General features: G+C 43.0%; 2 protein-coding genes across 2 annotated transcripts; both read left to right on the forward strand.

Moving 5' to 3' along the window:
* Positions 1-10,662: 10,662 nt before the first annotated feature.
* On the forward strand, positions 10,663-12,222 carry cldn10a (claudin 10a; the record flags this gene model as incomplete). Its single annotated transcript, XM_084453479.1, has 3 exons — positions 10,663-10,882; positions 11,686-11,847; positions 12,137-12,222. The coding sequence occupies 3 exons, from the start codon at positions 10,663-10,665 to the stop codon at positions 12,220-12,222; spliced, it is 468 nt and encodes a 155-aa protein (XP_084309605.1).
* A 4,342-nt stretch (positions 12,223-16,564) lies between these two features.
* Positions 16,565-18,867, forward strand: cldn10e (claudin 10e; the record flags this gene model as incomplete). The annotated part of the gene is made up of 5 exons (XM_084453583.1): positions 16,565-16,796; positions 17,079-17,240; positions 17,339-17,420; positions 18,246-18,356; positions 18,489-18,867. 5 exons carry the CDS (start codon positions 16,565-16,567, stop codon positions 18,865-18,867), a joined length of 966 nt encoding a protein of 321 aa, XP_084309709.1.
* Positions 18,868-19,544: the final 677 nt, after the last annotated feature.

The following is a 19,544-nucleotide window of genomic DNA, read 5'->3' on the forward strand; positions in this document are numbered from 1 at the left end:
ATGTTGATGACAAGAGATAGCTAGTGCTAGCTAGCGCTAGCTAGCTAACGTTAAGGTAAACATGAACTTGACCATGCAAACGGCAAAAATGCGATGATGTCAATATCAATGTCAATTATGTAAGGTACAATTTCTTAGCATAGCGAAATTAGGCATACAATGTTAGCTTGACAGCTCTGACAGTGTGCCAAATCTCAAGCTTTTGACAAATTGGCTTGTTTACATTTATCCAGAATTCCAAGCACTCAGACAGTTTGCCAGGAACGTTATGAAGTCGTGAGTCGTGATTTGAAGTCGTAACTTACGGGCTCAAAATCCTATCTGGAACACGGCATAATCCTCATCTAGCCTACTTATCCCATCCAATCATGGATGACTGTGTGTGTTGGCAGTGCAATTAAAGGAAAATTCAAGTCTATGATTTTGTAGCATCTAAACACATGTAATGTGTCATTTACAATGAACTTAAACCATTTTTAGCAATAAGTTCAATAAACTGAATGTGGTGGTTACAGACGCTATTATTTTGAAAGACTCGATTGATCAGCATGCATTGTGTGAAACTGAGCTATTGGGAGGAGGCGGAATTCGGCAGAACAACAGCGGTAGCCATCTTTATCTCTCAAGCGAACATTTGTCAGACCCTTTATCTAGCTATATTTGGTATTGAAGAAAAACAGACAGTTGCAAAATGTCATGGCAACGATAATTTAACTTAAACTCCATGGGTGTTAAGTGTTGATGGTAGATAAAAGTTTACCAGATGTCCTTTGGAAAATCTCTTAACTTGGCCACTTGAGGTTATGATAACTTCAGAGATAATTTACATATGAATGAATCCCCATTACAGGTATACTATTAAAGGGGAACACCGCTTTCATAGCAAGTTTAGCTCAAATGTCGCTTTGTCCTCAATGACACCGATCGGCACACACCAACATTTAACCGATCTGTGCAGTAGTAAGCTAGCTCCTTTTTCCTCTGTGCGCGCACCCCCTTTATAATGGAGGTCTATGGGCCTCTGCGAACAACTATGAAAAACATGCATTTTCAAGGCAGGAAGCGCCAGGAAGCCCCCTACCGGTCTCAGTAGTATGTTGTCTTGTGAAATGAATCGCCACCCCATGGTGTGTACCGCTCGGTTTCATTGAGGACAAAGCAACATTTGAGCTAAACTTGCTATGACTGCGGCGTTCCACTTTAAGTTGTGGTTAATAAGCAGATCACAATGGGACATAATAGGTCTACTTTGTTACCATAGTTAATTTTAAGTTAAAAGTTTAATTGTCATATATAACCATTACCGGTAGCCTACAGCTACATTGGAATTATTTTCTAGTTTGCAGAAAATGTCGGAGGCCAAGACGCTGTAGTGGCTTCAAAGGTGTTATCTTATGGATCTGGCAAGTTTTTTCTATAACTTATTGTAATACTTGGTATTGGTCTGGTATGTCCATGTTTTCTTCTATCTCACAGCAATCTATCTTTGGCAAACACCGATCAAACGATAACACTGCAACATAAACAAGGAAAGTGGATGTAGTAGGCGGGCTCTAGAGACCAGAACCAAGGGTGTAGTAGGTGGGCTCTAGAGACAAGAACCAAGGGTGTAGTAGGTGGGCTCTATAGACAAGAACCAAGGGTGTAGTAGGTGGGCTCTATAGACAAGAACCAAGGGTGTAGTAGGCGGGCTCTAGAGACCGGAACCAAGGGTGTAGTAGGCGGGCTCTAGAGACAAGAACCAAGGGTGTAGTAGGCGGGCTCTAGAGACCGGAACCAAGGGTGTAGTAGGTGGGCTCTAGAGACAAGAACCAAGGGTGTAGTAGGTGGGCTCTAGAGACAAGAACCAAGGGTGTAGTAGGCGGGTTTTAGAGACAAGAACCAAGGGTGTAGTAGGTGGGCTCTAGAGACAAGAACCAAGGGTGTAGTAGGCGGGCTCTAGAGACAAGAACCAAGGGTGTAGTAGGTGGGCTCTAGAGACAAGAACCAAGGGTGTAGTAGGCGGGTTCTAGAGACCGGAACCAAGAGTGTATTATTGTGTAGCTCTACACTGGAATTGGAATAAATAGAAACCGGGCTGTCCTCCAAGGAGAGGCTGGTGACGCGAGGCTAGTTCAGGGCTAATCTTTGAGTAGATTTTATGATTTATTTTCATGTTGCAGTTAAAAACTGTTAAAAAATATAGTGTAGGTAGTATTTACACATTATTCTACATTCACCTGCTGAACTATATACTTGAAGTAAGATTTAAACTATGTGTATGGGTTGCATTAACCACCCTCCAAAATCCTTTTTACAGCATATATTATGCTTACAACAGTGTCAGCCCCTAGTCGTATAGGCTTACAACAGTGCCATTGGGCAGTAAGGAATGTGTGGCAAGTGGTAACCAAAAATACCACAATTCACAGTACACATTGGCTGTGGATGGCCTACTGTACGGTACATTATACCAAGAATCATTGCATCTCTATACAATACTTTAATCAACTTATATCAGTACAAATATCTCAATATATTAATCGAGCTGGATAGTAAACAAGGTGAACCAGGTAATTTAAATGCAGGCTAGTTGATTTATTCACCAAACAGTTAAAATAAAACAATCAACACATTTGTTACAAAACTTCAGTGTGAGTAAAAAGGTAAAACACAAAACGTAATCAATATGCTATTTAATAGGCTACAGGCATTGCCTAATTAATTGGACATCACCTCTAAACTAGGCTAATGCATAAGAGATCATGCTAAAAAAAAATTCAAAGACTATCTGTATCCTTCTGAAAATACGTTTGAAGATATATGCCATAGTTTTCTAAAATTACATATTTACTAACACAGGAGAAAGAACACATACCTCTTACTACATTCATATTCACATTATTGACTGAATGATGTTTCTGGGCTTCTTATTCTGTCCACTCTGAGGATACAGAAGGCTATTTCCACTGAACAGCGATTTAACCGCCTCAACTCAAATACATCCTCATGGGACGAATCGGGCTCTTTGCATTACTTATATAACTCTTATAACTAAAACATTTTATGCCATATTTTCTTTTCACTCATTTACAGCCCCTCAAATGGGTAATCAGTTGGTCTGACTAGTAAAAGCTTTGCCACGTTCCTCGCATTCATATAGTTTCTCTCCTGTGTGGATTAATCTATGGGCAACTCAAAATCCTTTGTAAAAGCATTTTTCACATTCCTGGCACTAATATGGTTTTTCTCCTGTGTGGAGTCTTCTATGATTAGCTCACTTACAAGAATGAAAAGATCTGCAACATTCTACACCCTGGTATGGTTTCTCTACTGTGTGCTCTCGCCTGTGTGTATTCTTTTATGGTACACTAAATTACTCTTATGACTAAAGGCTTTGTCACAATCCTCACACTGATATGGTTTCTCTCCTGTGTGGCGTCTTCTATGGCTAATTAAATGACTCTTGCATCTAAAAGCTTTGTCACATCCTTCACACTGATATGGTTTAATTCCTGTGTGTATTTTCATATGACGAGTTAAATCTGCCTTGTGACTAAAAGCTTTGTCACATAAATCACACTTAGATGGTTTCTCTCCTGTGTGGCATGTTCTATGTTTAATTAAATGACTATTTCGTTTAAAAGCTTTGTCACATTCATCACACGTATATGGTCTCTCTCCTGTGTGTATTCTTTCATGAACAGCTAGTTCATAACGATAATGAAAAGCTATGCCACAGACTTCACACTGACATGATTTCTCTCCTGTGCGGCTTCCTCTATGACCAGTTAAAACATTGCCATGTATCTCACCAGAATGTGGTTTCTCTCCTGTGTGGAGTGTTCTATGCTTAGCTAAAAAACTCTTGCGTGTAAAGGCTTTGTCACATTCCTCACACTGATATGGTTTCTCTCCTGTGTGGATTATTCGATGCCTATTTAAATCACCATGACGACGAAAAGCTTTGTCGCAGCCCTCACACTGATATGGTTTCTCTCCTGTGTGATTTCTTCTATGGATTGCTAAATGACCCCGATATCGGAAAGCAATGCCACATTCCTCACACTGATATGGTTTCTCTCCTGTGTGGACTCTTCTATGGCTAACTAAATCACCACGAAGACGAAAAGCTTTGTTGCAGACCTCACACTGATACAATTTCTCTCCTGTGTGGACACTTCTATGGCCAACTAAACTACTCTTAGAAATAAAAGCTTTGTCACATTCCTCACACTGATATGGTTTCTCTCCTGTGTGGACACTTCTATGGTTAACTAAATTAATCTTATTAGTATAAGCTTTGTCACATTCCTCACACTGATATCTTTTCTTTCCAGTGTGGACACTTCTATGCCTAACTAAATTACTCTTACGAATAAAAGCTTTGTCATGTTCCTCATGTTTGTATAGTTTCTTTACTGCCTTGCTCTCAGCCTCTCCAGAAGAAACATCTTCACTCTCGGTGCCATAGTGGGAACTGGGAACATACGTGGTCTGGGGGCTGGGGCAGGTGTCGGGGCTGGAACAAGGGCTGGAAATAGGTCCAGAGGACTTAACCCCTGTTCTTCTTGATTTTACAGGTGATGTCCGTACTCTGGTAGACCGAGGCCTGAGACAGTAGGCTGTTGGTTCAGGCAGCAGTCCTCCTCTTGCCTCCTCTTCCAAATTCTGAGCTGTAGGACAGTCTGGAGTTACAGAAGGGGACTGTGAGTCATTGGCTGGTTCTGGTGCTCCATCCTCCCCTTTATCAGACTCCGTTTTGATTTGTTCTTTAGTTGTGGTGGTGGATAAAGAGTCTCTTTCTCTGTTCTCCACAGTTGGAGTTTGGTCAAAAGGTGGGAGTTGAGACGAGTCGTCCAGATCAAGAGAAGTGAATTTGGAGTCTGTAGTATCAGACTGCAGCCCTTGAAGCTGTTCTCCCTCCTGACTTGTCCAAAGCTCCCTTTCCTCTTCAATCTGTGGGGGCTCTGGAAGAGAGCACTGCTGGATATCTGGTGAAAAAGGGAAAAAAAGATAAATAATTGGATAAAACCTACATCATTATTCTACAACCTAAGTGTCGACCAACGAGCTGTATTTTACAGCTGGTGCCATTTTTTGTTTACCAGGGGTAACGAGCTCTAGAGCCGCGTTCTAAGTGCTTTTTAGGGTTATAGCAACGTTAACAATTGTTTTTTTCAAAACTGCAGAAAAAGTGATAGTTGGCACTAGAAAACATTAGGTAGCTATTTTAACCTCGCTAGTTAACACTCAGTGTGCAAAATCACAACACTTTGGGCTAACGCAGCTGTAAAACATTGGTAGTCTAGAACAGGGGTTCCCAACCTTTTTTACACCGAGGACCGGTTTCATATAGCCAAATTTTCCGAGGCCCCCAAATGTGTCTCTAGCCCACTCAGGGGCTGAGTTGTGGGATCCGTGGCATGGATAGTGGCGTGATGGTGAGACTCCGCCCCCTTGGGTCAGAGTGCGGCGAGTTTACATAGAAAGTCAATACAATTCTCGCGAACTGGGCGGCGGGCGGCACAGGCGGCGCGAATCGCAGAACTCGGCGGCGTGGCGGACAGGATTCGCCGCGCGGAGACATTCGCAAAAGTTAAATTTTTTTAACTTTCTGCGGCGGATTCGCGCGACGACCCATTGATCCCGCGGCGAGATTGGGCAAACTGGGCGGCGCAAATTTTCTTGCCGCGCCCGGTGTGAACACAGCAGAAGGCCAACAAAAAGTTATGAAAACAAGGATGTTCGACCTGATCTCTTAATATAAGCTATAATTAGCTAACAAAAGGCTGACTTTGCAAGCGGGAGAGATGAGCCTGTGTTCCACACCCATGTGTGTGACTCATAGGGAGAGGGCTGTAAATGATGTTCCATGTCCCGGTAGGCCAAATCAAAACGCTCCCGTTTCGCCCATCTATTAAGTATTATGTGTTTTTTGCCTAACAAAGTGTAAGCTTCGCGATTGCTCGACCAACAGAATCTTGGTCGGATTTCGACCAAACAATCAACTGTACATCAAATTCATTAAAAAAAAGAAGTTATATTGTATGTATATGTAGCCTGTAAGCTGTCGATGCCAAACAAGCACCTTTGAATTTAAATGAGAGAGAGGAGCTGGGGGTGGGGTTGGGGTGACCAAGAGACGAACCCCAACTACACTAGTGAAATTTTTGAAGATGATCGAGGACAAAGTTAGTCCTCGAAGTGGAAAAATACAGGGAGTTGTATGATCCCCAGCACATGCTCTACAAAGACACTAACAAAAAAATGAAGCTTTGTGATGTCATTGCGAAGGCCATTGGAGAACCAGGTATATTCTATTTATATCCACATGTAAACAAGTCGCAACACAAGTTCAGTTCAGTCTCTGACGCGCGCGGAGAAATGCGCTTCTGGAGTGAACAACGCTCCTGTGCGCGCGTGAACGGTTCGGAAAGCCTGTGTGAACATAGAGTAACATTACAACTACAAGTCAAATCCTCTACTCTCTCTCTCTCTCTCTCTCTCTCTCTAAACCCTCTTCTTTTCAGGGGACCCAAAATGTAAGCTAGTCGCGTATGATAGGCTATATTATTTTTCAGGAATCTCATGCATGATCGGACAGATGTATATATATATATATTATATATAGAGAATACATAGATTGTTTTCGCTTTTTTTCAAAATAAATAAATTAAACAAATAAACCGGGGCTATTCATAAAACATCGCCCAGGCCAAACGATGACAAACATTGGCCCACGCCAATGATCTGCTATAACAATGTTGTCTTATTGCCCAGCCTCAGGCCCTCACCCAGGTTCAGAGTAACACTCGGCGCCGATCAAGGCGCTCCCTCTCTGGGCCACGAGGGCAGCTTTATCCCCCGGTCTGTTAGCTGCTAGCACCCTGGATCTTTGAAGGGGGATTTCTCAGCTAGCACTAGTCGGTTACAGACCGATGTAGGCTACTAACATTCAAATGAGGAGAATATCTGATTAAACTGATTTCAGATTTAAATGTTTGATACATCATTTGAAAGCGTATAATCTGAACTTTCGTGTTACGTTGAACAAGTGAAAATGACTTTGGCCTACTTGGAAACCAAAACACCAGCTGCGGTCACATTAAGCCTCCCCGAATAACGGATTCGGGTAAATCTCTTGTAAATATCATTGCTTTTGAAATCCAGAATGTGGAATTAGTTAGGAGAAATTTATTTCAGTGTCGGTTAACTCACATCCATCTGCCTCCATGCTGTTCCTCTCTTCTTCTTCTTCTTCTTCTGTCAGTTTAATCGCTTCGTCTTCTTTGGCGTTTTACGGCAGTTTGCATCCTTGTTGTTGCATTACCGCCACCTTCTGGAGTAGTTAGCTGCTACATCGTCCGGTGTCAAACTTTTCCTATCGGTTCTCCACGAGTAGTTGGCTCGACATCTCCTGTAGTGATGGCTCGACATCTCCTGTAGTGATGGCTCGACATCTCCTGTAATGATGGCTCGACATCTCCTGTAGTGATGACGAAACGAGGCATTCTGAAGCACCGAGCCTTTTTTTTTAGGCACATTGGCCCTCATTCATCTAACTGGCACACATTCTATCGCACAAATGATGGTAGGACTGCATCAACGTGCGATCTATCAAACAATCCTATGCCACCAATCCCATCCCAGTGAACATTTTTTTAATTGAAAAGACGTTTAAAAAACGACTATAGTCGATACCGGCTATTTGAAGACATTGATTGAACGTTCACATATAGACCATATTTCACTGAGATATTACGCTGGTGAAATATGGTCCAAATGTGAACGTTTAATCAATGTCTTCAAATAGCCGGTATTTCACTTTGCACTTTTGAACCAGTTTTGCAGGTAATTTCACTGGTTACCATAAGCCGTATTTTAAATGACTTTTCAACTGAAGAATGCTCACGGAAACATTTAACTGTAAAAGTAATTCTGGCTATAGGATTATAGAATGACCCCCCCCCCCCCCAGGGCAAAAAAGTCCTTGAGAAAGGACGAGTAACATGAAAAAATATTTGCCCTTAAATAAATACAAATACAAAAAAAATATATATATATACAATAAAAAAAGCATTTATTTCTTGGGGCTGTGGTCAAAGCCACCCTCACCAGACCTTCCAGGAGCCTGCTGGTGGTGGTGTAGGGTTTGATCATGGCCTGGAGGTAGGAGGTGGCTGTTCCTCTCATTGCCCTGAAGGTTAGCGCCAGAGTTTTAAACTGGATACGAGCCGCTACAGGGAGCCAGTGTAGGGAACAGATTAGGGAAGTTGTGTGGGAGAACTTGGGGTGGTTGAACACCAGGCGAGCAGCAGCGTTCTGGACAAGTTCCAGCGGTTTAATGGCTGACGCCGGGGCCCCAGCGAGGAGGGAGTTGCAGTTGTCCAGGCGGGAGATGACCAGGGCCTGGATGACCACCTGTGCCGTTTCATCAGTGAGGAAAGGGCGAATGTGTCGTCATCCACTCCGAGATGTCAGCCAAGCACCCAGCTACAGTGTTATATATGTCCAGGCTCTTTCGCTGTTGCATTGGACTTCATGAAGGCCTCTATAATATTAGGGGGAAAAATTAATCAAGTATATTATACCATGAAGTAAGAAGCTTTGACATTGGTGAATATATATGACCTTTAACCCCAGAGTACAGCAACATTGCTGTGAAGGCCCTCTTTTTCTTCTCGCCCCGCCCCCCTTCATATTGAAATTGGACATCAATTTCTTGGTCACTTCCTCCACAAGATTTCCCACCAGTGTTCTAGCCAGTACACCTCAATTCTAAAATAATACATTCACAGGGTCTAATGCCGTCTCATGTCACGAACATTATGTTGGGGGCCAATTCATAAACTAATAGCAATAAAAGTTGAATATTGAACTACAAAAAAGTTATCATGTATAATCTTTAAGCAGAAGAGAGAGAGAAGAAAAGAAAAGAGAGACAGATAAAGTGGGAGGAGAGAGAAGAGGAGAGAGACGAGTGTCATACACTACAACCACACAGTCAAAGAATAAGACACTACTCCCAACGTTCCCTGGTGTACATACAAGGCAAACTCCTTGCGCAGTCATCGCCGGTACTGTTTCTTGCGTTTCATGGTGTTCAGGTAGGACCTGACCTCAGGTCAGGCAGCAGGGCAGGGGCTCCCACACAGACGCCTGTTCAGAGTTGCAGAAATAAAATCAGAGGACGAGAAATTAAAAAGGATAGAAGTTGTATTTCTCTGATGTGGCTGGTGAGGAGAGAAGGGTCTGGCTGCGGAGCTCCACTGTCAGACCCCAACTCCACTGTCAGACCCCACCTCCACTCCTGGACGCTTTAGTCACGTGCACACATCGGAAACGGTGCGTAATCTCACAATACCCGGTCAGCAGACATAAACTGCTTTCTCCGTTCGTTGGTCATTATTTCCTTAGATCTGATGAATACTGTGAAGCGTGCGTGTGAAGGTTTGGGGTATAGTCCAATAAAGTCATCCCCACCGGGGCCTCGAACCCCAATCTCCCAGGTGGGAGTCCAATGCTCTCACCACTACTCCACTACTTGTGCAGTGGAGATCAGTGGGTTGGTTTTGGTGTCCTCCTTCCAGTCCCTAGTGTGGGTTGGGGTTAGAATAAGGGTTGGGGTTGGGACAACTCTATAACAGTGCCTGAGTGTTCCTGAGTGTTGTGGAGGTTGCACGTATGTATATATATGATTATTATTATACATTTTTATACAGACTGGTATGTATGTATGTATGTATGTATGTATGTATGTATGTATGTATGTATGTATGTATGTATGTATGTATGTATGTATGTATGTATGTTATGCATACTATATGTATATATTCCTTGTTCTCTATTATGTATACTCTATGTACTATGTATATTCTGTATTCCAACCTATGCTGTACTTTCCTTCTGCTGAAACGCCAAATTATTAAAGTTCATATCTATCTAACATTTGTGCAAATACTTTTCTGCCACTAGGTGGGGCTAAAATCCAACACATTGATGGATGGGGCTAAAATCCAACACATCGATGGATACCTCACATGCTAATGAATTAATGAGCATCTCAGATTTTCAGTGATTTAACTCTTATGTATTTGTTGAACAGAATGCTTAGTGACTTCATGTCTGTTATTCAGCCAAAACTTCCTTTTCATGTTCTGTGGTGGTTGGATTAAAGTGTGTACAAATGTAATGTATGTGTGTGTGTGTGTGTGTTCGTGTGTGTGTGTGTGTGTGTGTGTGTGTGTGTGTGTGTGTGTGTGTGTGTGTGTGCATGTGGATGCATGTGTAGGTGTGTGTGTGTGTGTGTTCGTGTGTGTGTGTGTGTGTGTGTGTTCGTGTGTGTGTTCGTGTGTGTGTGTGTGTGTGTGTGTGTGTGTGTGTCTCAGTGAATGATGTGTGACTAGATTGGTCTCCAGGTGGAGGTGCACAGAGCCCTCCCTGTTGAGCACAAACTAAGCTACTGGATTCACTCTGCCCCCTCCCCCCCACCCTGGACCGCCCACCCACACACCAGACAACTTCCCACTCTGCCCCCTCCCCCCCACCCTGGACCGCCCACCCACACACCAGACAACTTCCCCCTCAGCTCCATCAGCCACTACTACTTCTGCAGCTTCTGACCAGCCTTCAGTAGCCAGCGCAGTTCTGACCAGAGCTGTCAGGGGAACACTGAGGAAAATGACCCATATGACAACAGAGATCGCTGCCTTTGTCCTGACCATATCAGGCTGGATCCTAGTGTCGTCCACTTTGCCGACTGACTACTGGAAGGTCTCGTCTGTGGATGGAACCGTCATCACGACAGCCACCTTCTGGTCCAACCTGTGGAAGACCTGCGTCACAGATTCTACTGGGGTCTCCAACTGCAAAGACTTTCCCTCCATGCTAGCACTGGACGGTCAGTTCAATATACAGTATAGAGAGAAATATAGATGTGGTGTGTGTGTGTGTGTGTGTGTGTGTGTGTGTGTGTGTGTGTGTGTGTGTGTGTGTGTGTGTGTGTGTGCGCGTGTGCGTGTATATATGCATGCGTGTGATCTCTGTCAGATATCGTACACATTAAGCACCTTTTTCCTTGAATGGATGAGTGAATGAATGAATGAATGAATGAATGAATGAATGAATGAATGAATGAATGAATGAATGAATGAATGAATGAATGAATGAATGAATGAATGGCTTGCTTTGAAAAAAGAACATCTGGAACTTAATAGACCCAATGCTTTTCTGGCCTCAGTCCATCAGCACCAAAACAAAGGCTAGCAGTATGGTGAACGCATACCCAGTTGAGGGAGAGAAAGTGTTTGTTTGAGAGTATTTGAGAAAGTCAGAGTTAAGATGTGACATACAGTAGTATTTTAGTCCTTAAGTAGGGCAAGGTCATTTTTCTTTTCTTTTTTACAGATTATTGAAGGGTAAATTGTAAGCTTTCAAATCATGTGCCAAGCAATGGAAATATTTGAAGAGGATAAATTATGCTTCTGTGAATGTTGGTACACCTGAAATCACTAAGCTGAGAAAAAGTGCCTCCAATATTGTTGTTCACACACTTTGCCTACTTTGTTGACCAAATATGACTGTTTAGTGATCCTAAACTGTTGTTTGTTATATTGAGTGGGTCAAAAAAGAGGATCCAAACTCTGGTGGCTGACACAAACGTTCCGTGCTGACAGGCGTCTCTCTGTCCGTCCTCCTCGTCAGTGTACATCCAGGTGTGTCGAGGGCTGATGATCGCGGCCGTGTGCCTGGGCTTCTTCGGGGCCGTACTGGCCCTGCTGGGGATGAAGTGCACCAGGATCGGGGGCTCGGAGACCACCAAAGCCCGGCTGGCCAGCCTTGCAGGCATCCACTACATCCTCAGTGGTGGGTACTGATCCATGAACGCTGCATGTTGTGAATTAGGATGATCATGTTACCTGTGTTGGATTATTATGTTTCCTGTGTCGGATTATGTTACAGTACCTGTATGAAGTTTATCATATCAAGATGATCATGTTACCTGTGTGAATTTGAATTATTTAGATCCAAAATCTGTGTAGATGCTTTAGGGGAGTATATACATTTTTGGAGAGAACGTGCACACAGGATCACGTGTGGGTTTGTTTGTTTGTTTGTTTGTTTGTTTGTTTGTTTGTGACTGTGTTTTCTGCAGGGCTGTGCTCTCTGACGGCGTGCTCGCTGTATGCACACAGAATCACATCGGAGTTTTTTGACCCTCTCTTTGTGGCCCAGAAGTAAGTGTTCAAGCTGGAAATGGCAACTCTGTTGATGAAGACATAATCTCATGAGCAACATTCCCAGCATGCTGAGTGTGTGGTCGTCTCTTGGCCAGGTTTGAGCTCGGGGCCGCTCTCTTCATCGGATGGGCGGGGTCAGTGTTATGTATACTGGGAGGTCTCATTTTCTGTCTCTCGCTGACAGAAGGCTTCAGCATCAGGCAAGCGTGTTTGAATAATACTTTAATTTAAATGTTGTGGCTATGCATCATGCATTTTGTAACAGGCAACAATGCAGAACTTTATAGAGACATCAAACAAAACAGCCTGTTCATTATGAAACCTGACCTTCAGTGACTGAACGAGGCAATTTCATTCAAAGAGTAATTAAGTTATTTCAAATTAAGAAATATCAGACGATAACATCGCGTCTCATAATGATAAAGAGCAAAGGACACATGTATGATGATGAGTGAATGTTTCCTTTGTAAGCATGTGGTTTATGTGTAAGTCACCTTGGGACTGAGAGGACAGGAGGTAACACACTCCTTCCATGATCTGGACAGCAACACCAAACTCTACAGAAGTTACAAAAAAAATTGGAGTACTGTATTCAGAGGATAATCAAAGTTTGTACAGATAAAAGAAAGCTGATGTAAAGGAATGTTCACGACTGAACCAAAGCCAACTTCTCTCTTTGTGTCTTCCTCATCCCCTCAGCCGAGCAGAGTACTCTTACAGGCAGGGTGCTGGGTTCTCCTACAGTCAGGGTGCTGCATCCTTTGGAACGACACGCCACAAGCACAGCAAGCCTGGAAACAGCACGCACAAAGAGCCCAGAGACCCCTCGGAATCTGCCACACAGTTTGGAAAGAATGCTTACGTTTGACAACGTACTGTTATTATTGTTATGTGATATTGTCATGTAGTCATATGTCATGCCATGTGATATTGGGGGAAGGGCCATAAACTGTTTCAAGATGTTGAGAGAACATGTCGAACATGCATGTAGGGTTTTTAGATTGAATGCATGCTACTGTACACCACTTCAACTACAACAACACTCTAAAATGATGGAAGACATTGTAGATGATTATACTGGCTGACCTGTGATTGAGCTACACATATTCATTAAAAATGGTCAATACTGTCAAATAATAATAATAATAATAAGTTATTATAAATATTATTCTTATTATTATTATTGTAGTTATTATAATAGTATTATCAATAATAATAACAACAATCATTATTATTATTATTATTGTTGTTGTTATCATTATTGATTATAATATAATAACTACAATAATAATATTCGAATAATAATAATAATAATAATAATTTAATTACCCAATCCAAGGGGTCTTTATTAGCCACACAAGACACACAAACACGTGTGAATGAATGGAGACACAGCACACATGACACACACACACACACACACACACACACACACAAACAAATCTAAAATTGTCACAATTATACTGTGAAATCATTAGGAGAAATGGGCAGATTGTGTAAATCCAGATTACGTAACGAGTTTCCTATCAATGAACAAAACGAGATAGAGATAAGATTGTTTTCCTTACAGAACAGGACGTTTGGCAGGAGACACCATCTCCCAGGTCACCTTGTAAAACACGGCTTGTCCAAGCTTCAGATCGCTGACTGCATATGACTCAGAACAAGTTTGATGTCAATCACATATCCTCAGACATCATTAAAGTAACTGTGAAAGTAAATATAGAGAATTCTGCCCAAACCGATCTGTGATATATCTGTTCAATAAACCCCCTTTACACAGTACTGGTGAGCATTTGAACATAGACATCTGAAAAATTAGTTGTAATAAGTGCATACGTATTCAATATTTGTATTATGACATAGTTTGAAGAAATTGTGAAAAGGACATTTGGCATAATGATTATATTGTTTGTTTTGTTTCTGTTTTTGTTTTGGTAAACGTATCGCTCCATACACACAACCTGAGACTGAGCGCTCCTTCAACAGTCTGTGTTGTAAACCTGGAGCAGTGCGTGTCTCAGATGTCTTCAGACCGGCCCGGCAGGAGAGCGGGAGAGTCAATAGACGTCATTGTGCACCATTGGGAAGTTGTCCTGCCCTGGTAATATGGCCCTCACTGAAAGATGGACGACCACCTCTGACAGGATGGGGCCCTGACCTGTCTAGACTGACCAGAGATGCAAGAACCCCCCAGACCTGCCTGTTCTGTCTAGGATGTGGGATCGGAAGTTTTGTGACCCACAATGTGCTGTCCATCTCCACCTTCTGATCACTGGAAACCCTAACCCTGTTACGTAAACCTCCCGGCCTCACAGCCAGGGGGAGCTCCACCCACCTGGCCACCCAGCCCAGCCCCCACTCCGGACATCCCGAAACATGTGCCAGGTATCTGCTGGATGGGAGAGCATCTCCCTCACCAACCCTGGGGTTTGATATTTAGGTGGAACATCGATGTTTTAGAAAAGTCCCTGTTTCTGGATTTTAAGATAAACTATAATAGCAGTGTCTGTCCAATTCCCATAGTTTATATATATTATATTTTATGCAAATGATATTCTGTTTGATAACCCAAATGATCCGAAGCATTTCACTGTACATGGTACCTGTATCATCTGTCACAATATGACAAACAAACCACCTTGAACCTATCCCACATCTCTGTGCAAACACATCTAAACAATGATAATATAATGCTGAGATATAATTTACTTCAATAAAATCAGCTAAACTGTGTGCTTTTATTATATTTTCAATTTTATTTTTACACTGACAGTACACATCCATGAACCTTGCTGTAAATGTGTCCTTATTAGCCAAGGCAAATTTTCACTCCGTGGGTCCGGTGTTTAAAAAGCCACTAAAAACGGGAACATAACTCAACGCACTTGTAAATGAGGATCTCAATCTCACCTCAATGTGTTTTTGAGTATAAATAAAGGTTTTGAATTGAATAAAAGCATGCAAACAAATTAAAGATAATTAAAAGCTATGTATACAAAACAGTACTATATCAGTAATATGCTTCTCCGTATACAGGCCAACACAGAATGTGTAGCACTGTTTGGGTGTTGTTTCAGCAAAGCGCCATCAGAGGGCAGTGTGTGTCTGCCTCAGCCAAAGACCCACATCCTCTAGTCATCCTCCTAGAGCTTCCATTCCAAGACCTCCTCTCTCATAGACTGGCATCACATACAAAACCTATGTGTAAACAAACAACCAGTAGATATTCATGTCACTTTAAGAGCAGATCCAAGACCGTCCTGGGTGGAATACTTCATATCTCTGGCTTACCAGCAGGTATTACAGCCTGTAATGAGGTGGGGCCCTGCCAGCTACAACACATAACCCACCTATTGTTCCATCTCTCGTGTTCCCTCAGTAATGAAAAGCATGACACGGGAGGCGAGCCGGACTCTCCCTGTAGGCCCCACGTATCACAACTCTGCAGCCATTTCAATATTCACCCGACTTATTCACTTCACTTTGCCAATAACTTTGCCAGTAAGCCGAAAAACTTGAAACAAAGAAGACCCTTCTCATCTTCACTCACCACAAGAAAATCCATCACTCCCCATGGAACTAATAACATGAAAGCCCAGGATTTAAGTCTCATTACAACAGCACAAAGACGGTGTGTTTAATTATGAGAAGTATAGCCCCAATAACCTGCTACAGCCTAAGGCAATGCCAAAGGACAATGTCTGTTTAAGGAACTCTGAAGCAGTAATTCCTGTATAAATCCCTCTTGAACAAGTCAAGTTTGTTTTTTGCAAAATATATGTTTGATATGATAAAACATCAAATCATGTTTATTAAACTTTTACTAAGGGACTCTTACCTGTCACTTAATTATGACTGTGCTCATTTAGAGGAATGAGCACAGTCACATGTCCCCAACTGAGTGTTTTGATTTTGAGGTTATCCTCCACAAAACCTCAAAATCAAAACACTCAGTTGGGGACATGGAGGGCATAACTAACTGTAGGCGTAATCGGAGCTGAGGTGCTGAGGTGAGCATTCTGAACCAACGCAATCTACACACTGTTTGCCGGTGGTTCTGGGAACCTGAGCACCAGCTGACTCTCACCCACATCCCAACAGAGAGGCTGGGAAGACGCCCTGCTCTGAACAGACAGTCTGACACCAGCAGGTCTGGTCTGTCAGAGACCCAGCAGTCGAGCTGAAGATCCAGCAGACGCTGGCTGGATGACAGCCTCCCCTCCGGACCGGATCAGAGTGAGGGACATCTGAAGAAATAAGTCAAAAAGAAAATAGGCTGACAAAGAAGCAGCCATTTAGGAAGGTAGATCTATAGACAGTCTGGATAGACGGCATCTGGGATGAAGATCCGCGTGGTGCAGATCTGGGGCTTCCTGATGACGGCGCTGGGCTGGATTTTTGTGGCGTGCTCCATGGCCATGGAGGGCTGGAAGATCACGTCCATCGGGGGCATGGGCGGCTCGTCCATCATCAAGGTGGCCTGGTACTGGTCCAGCCTGTGGAGGGCCTGCTTCACCGACTCCACTGCCGTCACCAACTGCTACGACTTCCCCATGCTCTGGTCTGTGGAGAGTGAGTATCACATCCTCTTGCATACATAGTAGACTACTGCACTGTATACGTCTGGAACAGTAACCCCATTTCTTAAGAAACTTCTCAAAAAACCCAACATTCTAAAGTTGGCAGTTGTTGTTAGAATGTTGGAAGTTTAAAATTCAGCTGTTAAATCCATTCAACCAACGGCAACATTCACCAACAAACATGGCACACCAATCCTATTGGTGTTGGTTAATTTTGGTTGGAGCCATGTGCAGAAACCTTAAGCCATGCCTGGCGTTGCGCTGTGACCTCCAGACCACATCCAGATCGTTCGAGGCCTGCTGATGGGAGCTCTCTCGCTAGGCATGCTGGGCTTCGTGCTCAGCCTGATGGGGATGGAGTGCACCTTCATTGGGGGCAAAGACCGGCCCAAGCACAAGAAGATCTTCACTGGAGGATGCTGTCACATTATCAGTGGTACTGTACACATCTTCCTCTCTCTTTGACGATTGGCGTCAAGTGTTGCTGTGACCGAGTGTCAGATCGGAAGCTGACTGCTCTCCTCTTGACTGTAGGTGTTCTGTCCACGTGTGGATATGCTGTCTACGCACAGTATGTCTCAGGGGAATACTTCAATCCCCACTTTGACGGATTAAAGTAAGTGCATCAGAATCAGAATCAGATTTATTTTTGGCTGATTTTTACACATACTAGGAATTTGTTCTGGACTGTTGGTGCATAACTGTGATGGGTAGACAACAGGGTGCAAGGACTAGACAGGACAGTGCAAAATACATAATAGCTCAAGAAGTAAAGGGCAATGTGTTTGATGATGTGCAATGTGTTTATTTACAAGATAAGTGTTCAGTATGTTTACTGTGCATACAGTATGTGTGTCTTGTGTAATGTAAGCATGTGTGCAGTGTGATCTTATGTACAATACAATCAAGAGCTGTGTGTAAGTAGTGCTTCAGATCTAAATCGCAGGACCCGAGGGGGAGGGGGGTATTCGGCCACACAATGACACACACCATCGCACACACAGTGAACGGCGACATGGCACACAGCGCGCACACACACACACACACACACATGCAATTTTCAGGGGTCGCCAGTTGGAATTTGTTCCCTGCATTTCTCCCATCCAAGCTGTCCTCTAGTGGCCAGGTAGAGGCCACGCCCCCTCTCTCGCTGTTAAGATCAAGAGATCAAGATTCCTTTTATTTGTCACATGTTATGTACGGTGTACAGTCACAGTGAAATGTTGCTGCCAGCTACAGGATTATGCTACAAATAAACTCTAATACTCAGTTCCAAATACAAATTTACAAGTTACAAATTTACATTTCGCAAAAATTACAATTGTACAATTTAACAGAAAACACAATAAGTACCTTTTCTACTGTAAACGTATAAAATGAAGCTGGGATGGGATAGATAAAGGTCTGGATAGATGGTTATCTCTCCCTCTCTCCCTCACAGGTTTGATCTGGGGACTCCTCTGTTTCTGGGCTGGGTGGGATCAGCGTTTCAGATGACAGGCGGTTCATTCTACCTGGCATCGGTGTGTCAACTGCTGCTCAACGATGAGCCGTGAGTACTATAAACACTGTAGTATTTATACATTTACTATCTATCACAGACATAATACTGTAATTATACACATTTAAATACCAGCAAACCAGTGGTGATGTGTGTTCTGTCTTTGGTTCTGCTCTGTCCCAGGACGCTAGTCGTCCCTGCTCTCCTGGAGGCCAAACCCAGCGTAGCGCAGGACTCTGTGTCCGAGATCACCTCCAAGACCAGAGTGTCCTCAGTCTCTGAGCTGTCCTCGAAGTCCGCGCCCTCAGAAGTGTCGGCCATCTCCTCGAGGTCAGGTCGGTCGTCAAAATCTGGGCGCTCTTCAGAGACAGAGCGCTCCTCAAAGTCCAGCCGTTCCTCAGTGTCGGAGCGGTCGGAAAGGTCGTCGAGGTCGGGTCGCACGTCGAGGTCCAGCGGATCAGAACGCTCCGGGTCGAGAAGCAGCAGCGGAACCGTGTCCTCTTTATCAAACGGGTCGAAGAGGAGCGGGAGAGAACAGTTCATTAGAAACTCCTACATATGACCTGTAGACTCAGAGTTATTTATTTACTTCTTTTTTTTTATCATTATTTTATAATCCAGTACACTGGGTTCTAGGGATTCCTCTTGCCTGAGGGCCAGAGGGCCTGAGGCTCAGAGGAACTGAACTCAGTAGCATTTCAGTAGCATGATAGGAGAAAAATGCTTTTATGCCATCAGGTTCGATTAAGTAAACCTCATTTTTAGGTACACCCAATATTGGATGCATTTTGGGAAAGAGTGTTCTGTGTGTGTTCAGAGCTTATAGTCTGAAAGTTATGTTTTTGGTGCGGATTTACATTTATGCACTTAGCAATATGTTGGATTTGAGGTTGAGATGCAGTTCAAATAATCTTAAACCTTTCAAGTTACTTTTGTTATGTTCGTCATTTGTATCAAGAACAATTTCATTTTTACTGATGCTTTTACATTGTGACATGTATCCTACTTGCATGTTATGTTCTGTTGGGTATTCTTGAATACCTCTATTTTCTCAAAAATCCAAAATATCATTGTCCAACACAATTTACTTATTCTTGTAATGGGAGTAAGAACCAATGACATAACACTAATAACAGCAAGTGCTTTCCATTGTTGTGGTGGTAAGACCAGTTGGTATAATATACATTACAGGTTGTCAAGATAATCATCTCTACACTCAGTTTAAAACTTGTTTTTCAC

Source organism: Borostomias antarcticus (assembly GCF_949987555.1).
Source record: "Borostomias antarcticus genome assembly, chromosome: 19".
Lineage (NCBI taxonomy): Eukaryota > Metazoa > Chordata > Actinopteri > Stomiiformes > Stomiidae > Borostomias > Borostomias antarcticus.